The following is a 7,663-nucleotide window of genomic DNA, read 5'->3' as shown; positions in this document are numbered from 1 at the left end:
GTACAAACAAAATAAATATATTGAAAAATATAAAAACAATAAAAAATTATACTTTAGATATTAATTTAGAATCAAAAACGTAAAATATTTGAGTAGCCGAAGACATAGCCAAAGATTACAGCGCCACAGCACTGGCGAAAATTTAAATTTGTCGACAGGAATTCCTTCGGATAAACGACGCTCTACTGTATATAGATACTGTACTAGTATTTTTATCTGAGACATCACATAGTGTTTTTTAGTTGTTAAATCTTAAAATTGATTTAATTATTTAAACCTATTGATTTTAAAATATCTTTATCTCTATTTCTCTTTTCGAAATTTTTATTTTTTTATTAATCTGTTCTAATTAGAGAAGTTCAAAAATCATTTAACTTAACGTGGAAGTCCACATCATTCGCCATTTTTATTGTTTTTCTTTCCCGAAATTCCCGGCAGTCAGCGTTTGTGTTCTGTAGAAAACGCCAGCAGTTGCGTCACTTCCGGCAGCATCTCGCTGGATTGATGCTGAGATTTTGAATAGGCCGACAAGCACTCAGAGCTTACCAAATTCGCTAAACATGACGTCACATTAAAGCTCTTCCTTTCCTTTACACACCTTTACGCAACGAATTAGATATTCTAGCTCGTTGCCTGTACACACAAATGGCACGCACCTTGACTAAAAAGAAAATGGCGGACGTGTATTCAATTTTTTTTTAAATATGGAGTCACTACAGCCATTCTATGTAGTATATTATATCTCATTGGGTAAGCCATAGCTATAGCTTTCTATGAGGAAGGATGGATTGATAAATAAGGATAGGCATAAGCCTGTACGAAAATTCACCACTGCCATTACGAAACAAGAGCATTAAAAAATGAAAATATAGGATAAATTAGGCACTTTCTTGTTTCAATGAAGGACAAAGACAGTTTAGCTAAAATAAAGGTTAACCTTTGAAATAAAGTACTATACGCCTGGAAACTTTATAAGCCTTTTTAATCTTTACATATATAAGANTTCAGAATAAAAAAACGAAAAAATTAACTTCTTGGTATTTATATATATATATATATAAGAAAGCAAACTGTCTACAAACTAACCTGTTACGGTTTGTTTCTCATTTAGTAGCAAAATTTTCTTCAAGTTATCTTGAAGATCAGCCAATTTATGACTTATCCTTTGAAGTCTCTCTTTTATATCTATTATATCTTTTTTGAGTCCCGTTATCATTTTATTAGTTGATCTTTCGATTATCTGAAAATGAACATTCAAATTAAGTTTTGCTTCTTTTTCCATCATAAAAAGTTTTAGCAAAGGGGAGGAGATTATTACTGTTTGTGTTACGACTGTGGTAGCTGCCATTTCACTTTCTAACGTCACGTTTTTATTTAGAATTATCGGTTCATCCTGATCGACTAAATAAACGTGCTTAAATTTATTTAACACGTATTCCACTTTTTTACTATAAGCAATTTCTTTCATTTCGTTACATCGTTTTAAATTCTCTTCGTACCATCTTTTTATATGGTTTTCGTGTCGAAACCACAACGAGAATGTCTTCCCACCACCACGAATATTAGCTAAACCTAAAAATAAATGGGAAAAAAAGCACACTTATTTTTTTCTCATCGCGAATTCTTTTAAGTAAATAAATGAAAAAAAAAATCATACTTAAAGTAGGTTGTAACTTGTCTGGATATATTAGGGTATGAAGAGAGAGATGAGAAATGCCATTATTCAACTCCCCATGGGAGTATTGAAAGGATAGAGTTTTAACAAACTTCCATCCGTTATATTGATACAGGCTTATACTTTCCATTGTAGCTATAGCCAAAAGAAATTCGCCTTTTAAGCCTTTAAACGAAGATAGATGTCTGGCGCGTACAGTCTCGATGCACTGAAAAGGAACGAATTTCCTCTTCACAAATTTATAGATTATGGAGTCCGTTTTATAATTTTTTTGACCTTTAACTGAAAAAAAAAAATAAATATATCTGAATTCTAAGTATAATTCCCTTAAAAATATTAAATGGAAAAACATTTTTTTTTACATTAGAAAATAAAATCATTGACTAACCATAAACTAATTCACTAGCTACAGCTAAAAAGAATTCTCTATGATCACCCTCTCCAAATGTGAAGAATTCGAAGTCTTTTGCCGCCGTCGTCTCTATTTTCTGTCGACTTTCCCATTTTTCAGTATGGATGTTGAATTTGTAGATCTCGGAATCAACACGATAACGATTTTCGGCAATTCTGTAATTGGCTATAGCTAAAAATAGACTGCTATGGATACGAAAGACCTCCAGATCGCTGACGTCGTAAGAAGTGACATTGTAAGGATCTCTATCAAAGTAATTTCCTAAAATTTCGACAAAGATTTGTTATTTTTAGAAATGTAGTCTGTTTTTAAGAGGGAAAGAGGGAACGTACTTTTCCAAGTGAAGAAGTTTGTTACACTTTTAAAACTAAGGCTGTTCTCGCCTGCATAATTAGCCACCGCAGATCCGTAATTACCAGATTCTCTATTGATGAAAAAAAAAGTATTTTTTTTTTTAAAAAAAGGTTAAAAACATTTAGGAAGATAAGAAATAAGAGTACGTTTTCCACATAGCTACAGCACTAGCATATTTATTTTCCTTAACATAGTATTCCTCATCGTTTTCGATCTCTCTAGTTTTGGTGTTATAGCTGAAAGATCTGCATATATCTATTAAAAAAAACAACAAACTCTAAGTTTTTTTCAAAGGAATTTGACTAAAGTTCAAAAAATGAATTAGTTACTTCTGCTGACAATATAAAACAAAAAGTTGCCATTCTGTTCTAAACATGCGAATCTTGGGTCTTCAAGATTTTCTAAAGGATGTCGCTTTTCAATCCCCTGGGAAGAAAAAAAAGTGTTAGTAATTAGTAAATCATTATTTTAAAAAATAAAATATGATTACTTACCTCATTAATTTTTCCTATTATTAAAGAATCTCGAGTAGAACAAATAAAATAAGTACTATTTTCAAAGTCGAGAAATTCTATTTGTATAGGATTATCGCAGATTTCATCAGCCGGAGTGACGTTAAATAGTTTATACATTCCTATTGAAATTAAAGAAATTCGTTAGAATACTCCTCTTCAATAGCAAACTTTTATGGTATAAATGAAGTTTTAGAAAATTATTTAAAAAAAAAGATTATTAAGTATAAAAAGCAGCTTTGTTATAAACCTGTGTCTTACTTGTAAATGTTTATATTATACATTAATAAAATCTAATATTCTTTACAGTTTTGCGAATAATTGTGAGAGAACTCCAAACTCAAGGTTAGAACTCTTTCGTGATATCATTACGTAAAAGATTAACGAAGGAATTAACCGTTGTCATACATAAATTAACCTATTATGTGACATTCAACAACTAATTCAAGTTTAACTTATGCGATTTAATAATCGTAAGGATTAGTTTCTCATGTATTATTAATTAATAAATACAGTACATACCAGTTTGATCGAAGTAGAAATAACGACTCTCGTCTATTTTCCGGGCTTCGAACACACTTTCTATTTTCTCTTCTATTATCGTAGTTGATACAGATTCCCAATAAGACACGTCAAAAGCTAAAAAAAACGAATAGAGGGGGAAGAAAGAAGAGATCAAAGCGAAACTCTTTGTGTTGATCATTTAAGAAAAAAAAAAAAAAAAAAAAAAAACAAGAATTACTCCGATGGCCTTCAGAAATTCCAACAGCCAAAGGATAATTTCCACTACTTTCTCCATCCGACAAGTAATTAGAGATATTTGTCTGCTCTCGAGATGATAATGCTTCGTTTCCATCTCCGCTTGCCCATCCGGAAAAAGATTCTCCTCCGCTATCGATATCGTCGAACCAATCGCTTTTGACACTTCTGGAAACGAAAATCACTTCCAAAAACAAAATCCATTTCCATAACATCCTGTAACGATATTAAATTATCATTCCGTAGTAATTTTTTTTCTATCGATGTCCATCATCACTTACTTCCTAATCACCTATCAAGCGCACTCTCGTTCCTCCTCGGCTAAGGTTATATCTCCGTCACGAACTGTCGAAATTTATGTAGATTAAGCAGTTTAATAATATAATGAAACGATTAATTTCTCTTGTTTTTTATTAATTTTCCGAGATTATATTTTTTTGAATTTTTTTTTTTTTCGCAATTGATCTACCGATGACAAAACTTGTAAATTTAAAAATTTAAATGAATAACAATTTCCAAACAAAAATGGCTACCGCAGAACTCATCGATTTCTCTTGTAAATTTAAAAATTTAGGAGTAAACCTAATTGATTTTTAATTGATGTTTACAACAGTTTCGGGGTTAATTTCTTTTTTTTTTGTTTGCTATTAAACACGTTAATTACGCTTAAAAATTTAAAAGAACCAAAACTATGCTATGAGAGTCTTCGTGGTGAATTCAGATGCAACGGATTAATGGAGAATTTAATTGCAATATATGAAAAAACGTGTTGCAAACAGGCAAAAAATATGAATAATCGTTTCCGTTATCGAAATTCTTAAACTCAAAACAATTCTCATTACAGGACGACAGATTTTTTATATCAAAATCATTTTTTCTTGTTAATTAAAACTTTCTTTAAGTTAGTTTAATTTAAAGTGGATATTTTAATTAGTCACAGATCGAATTATGAACTCTTAGAGAAATACACACAACCTGACGTGGCCATTTGCAAGAATAATTTCTAAATGTACAGCTACAGTTTAGACACGTCTCTGCCTGAGTCAATACTTAACACGACCGAGTATTTGGCTTAAAGGCGAGGAATAGATGGCACAGAGGGTGGTAGAGTGGTCTAAACGCAAAGCTGTCTAGACCCGTTCCCGCAATCAAGTCGATCTACTCGATTTAGGCGATCAAGTAACTTAAAAACTCGTTTGTAATCAAAATATGAAACTCAAATATGTATAAAATACTTTCTCCTTCTGTTTTAACTACCTCCCAAATTCGGACAAAGCAAGAACAAAAATTAATTAGAGAGAGAGCAAAATTATAAATGATGACAAATTAAAATTGGTACTTGTGTTTTTATTTGTATAAAATTTCGGGAAAATCAATCTTTACCCCTTAATTAATCTGAGTGTCTTCCCATACGCCCATGCCAGTGCTTCTTATTAAACTAGTTGACGTGCTAAATCAACAATGTATATGTATACTGTAACGTGGCAAAAATCGATACAATATTTTGCTTACATTGCTATATATATTGCATTCGAGTGCTAGGAAATCCGCATAACAATATCTTAATATTTAGGTACTTACTTGTATATAATGAAGCGATAAGACACATTATCAATATATACTTCTCAAAACACGCCATTTAATACCATGTTTTCTCTTATTTTCCTATTACAGACAAAATTATGAAATTTAGTTGATCATTTCTCTCACACGATACTACGCAGTGGAAAAACTGTTTAAAGATTATTATTGAGGTTGTATACTATATTTTAATTATAATATTTTTTATGCCCCGTAGGCACTAATAAGACCTTTTTAATCATATCCATTGTAAATTCAGTAGACCCACATGGGCGGTGAGGAATATATCAGGCTTCATCCACGAAAAATTCCTATGGATGCTGGCCTGGATTCGATTCCGGCTTCCCCAGACTGACGCCTTAACCGACTTGGCTATCAATTAAGCTTATTAATGTAATTCTGTCATTAATATCCAATGCATACTTTGTTTGCTGGATCGAATTTCTCATAGACTCAACAGAAATACTGTTTTAATCAACTCTATTTAAAGCTTATAAAGTTTTTAATATAGATCCCGCTTATCAAGCAACCACACATTATTTTTATAGATAAACACTAAAATACGAATGTTAATTCTTAATCAGGCTCTCGACTGATATGCAGAATGATCAAAGTTAAATATTAAGAAGTTTATCACCTTAAAACCACAATGGGATATTATATACAATTGAATTTTTTTTTTTTGTCGTGTGTTTATCTTAACGCCATAGAAATTGCGCGTTGAGGATGCAGTGACGAATTTTTGTTTAGAATTTTAATCTTCTCGAAGGTAACTCGCATTTTTAATCAGATAAATATGCTAAAAAGTCAGCACGAGATCATTTTGTCAATATTTTATGATCTGCAGAGTCCTTAATAAGGCACCACGCTTAGAAAAAACGAACCGCCTACATATATCTCTCAGAATTGGAGCGTAAAATTCTTTAAAATTTAATTTTATGTCTATCGTACAGATTTATGTATAATTTGAAATTATAAAGTAAAACCCGAACTTATAAACAAACCCAAATTGCAATGATTAAGCTTTGAACAAATGTTTTTTTAATAAAATTCAATCGCAAAACTTGCTGGAGGATAACTATTTTCTGGCAATTTGTATATTCAAGGATAAAATTAACATGGTTTCGGCGCTTATGATTACGATACTTCATCTTCCTTTGATACTATTGATCAATAACATGATCTGCCAACACGTGGATTACTTGATTTTAATCGACAAGATGCACTATATGTTTAAAAGTCAGCAGTGTCACCATCTGGTGCTACAAAACTATTACAAAATATTTAATTGAATAAAGTGAAATCAACTTTGATAAAGATTTTAATGTCTTCTACATGAAAATTATGTGCTACAGAAACATTAAATTAGATAAAAAAATTTCGTGATTAATGATATAAGTTAACATATATGTATTTTTGATAATATGTGAAATACTGTTTTGAGCTTTTATATAATAAAAAAATTTTATAACATTATAGGAAAATCATCATTTCATGAATCATTTTCCTCCAATAAAGATATATGTACAGTACATATTTTTGTAAACTTATGATACATGCTATGTACAAATTCTTATTTATGGAGTATGTAATATGTATCTTTATCTAATAAGAGTGAAATAGAATCTAAGTAATGTAAAAATCTCCCCAAACGTTTTAAGTTTTGAGCTTGTCTTACTTTTTCCAGTTTGCATATACTTCTCACGTAACTCAAATAATCTGTACGGATGGCAGTTCTTTGGAGACGAGTGACGGATGGAATGGCGTTCCTTAAACCTTCTGAACATTTAATATTTTCTTCTAGTCGGATTTTGGATTCTGCGCCATATTTCACCATAATATGGTTGCTTGCCTCTTCGTGATTCAGTGAAGGAAACAATTTTCTCGATTGATCTGGAAGATCACTTAGTACTTTCTCAAGATTATTTCTGGTCTGTTTCAAACTTAAAGCTTGGAGATGAGTGACCATATCTACAGTTATAGTACTGTAAGTGGGGCAGTCTTCAAACTTTAAACATTGTCTTTCTGTAGGATGCATCAAAACATCCGACAGACTAATTTTATCCATTAAGTTTGCCATTGCTTCTAATAAACCAATTTTCAACTGAGCTGTCTCATTTTTCTTTCTCTTTGTTTGAAAATATGACGTTATCATTGAATTTTTATTTCCATTTATTTCTTTTTTACAACTTATTGCAAGTGTTTTCTTTGATCCATTGAAAGTTTCTTCAGATTTCTCCAATGGGAGATTTTCATTCTTTAACTCGTCACATTCCAATTGAAAAATTAACAACCGAGGAAGATTTGTGTGTATGAAATTTAACTTATGATGGTAAGCTGAATGCACAATGTTTACAAAGTCAGAAAAAT

General features: G+C 31.1%; 1 protein-coding gene across 1 annotated transcript; it reads right to left on the bottom strand.

Annotated features, from left to right (window-relative positions):
* Window positions 1-1,081: 1,081 nt before the first annotated feature.
* LOC111625842 lies at window positions 1,082-5,332 on the bottom strand. The gene is made up of 12 exons (XM_023369086.1): window positions 5,294-5,332; window positions 3,994-4,057; window positions 3,696-3,928; window positions 3,476-3,592; window positions 2,936-3,075; window positions 2,771-2,867; window positions 2,588-2,696; window positions 2,420-2,511; window positions 2,064-2,348; window positions 1,658-1,957; window positions 1,319-1,572; window positions 1,082-1,240 (listed from the first exon to the last, which is right to left on the bottom strand). Exons 3-12 carry the CDS (start codon window positions 3,925-3,927, stop codon window positions 1,082-1,084), a joined length of 1,785 nt encoding a protein of 594 aa, XP_023224854.1. The 5' UTR covers window position 3,928; window positions 3,994-4,057; window positions 5,294-5,332.
* Window positions 5,333-7,663: the final 2,331 nt, after the last annotated feature.

This window comes from Centruroides sculpturatus, unplaced genomic scaffold, assembly GCF_000671375.1.
Source record: "Centruroides sculpturatus isolate CEXI.00-Female unplaced genomic scaffold, Cexi_2.0 scaffold267, whole genome shotgun sequence".
Classification (NCBI taxonomy): domain Eukaryota; kingdom Metazoa; phylum Arthropoda; class Arachnida; order Scorpiones; family Buthidae; genus Centruroides; species Centruroides sculpturatus.
Note: the sequence above shows the minus strand (reverse complement) of the source record. Positions and strands in the feature narration are given on the sequence as shown.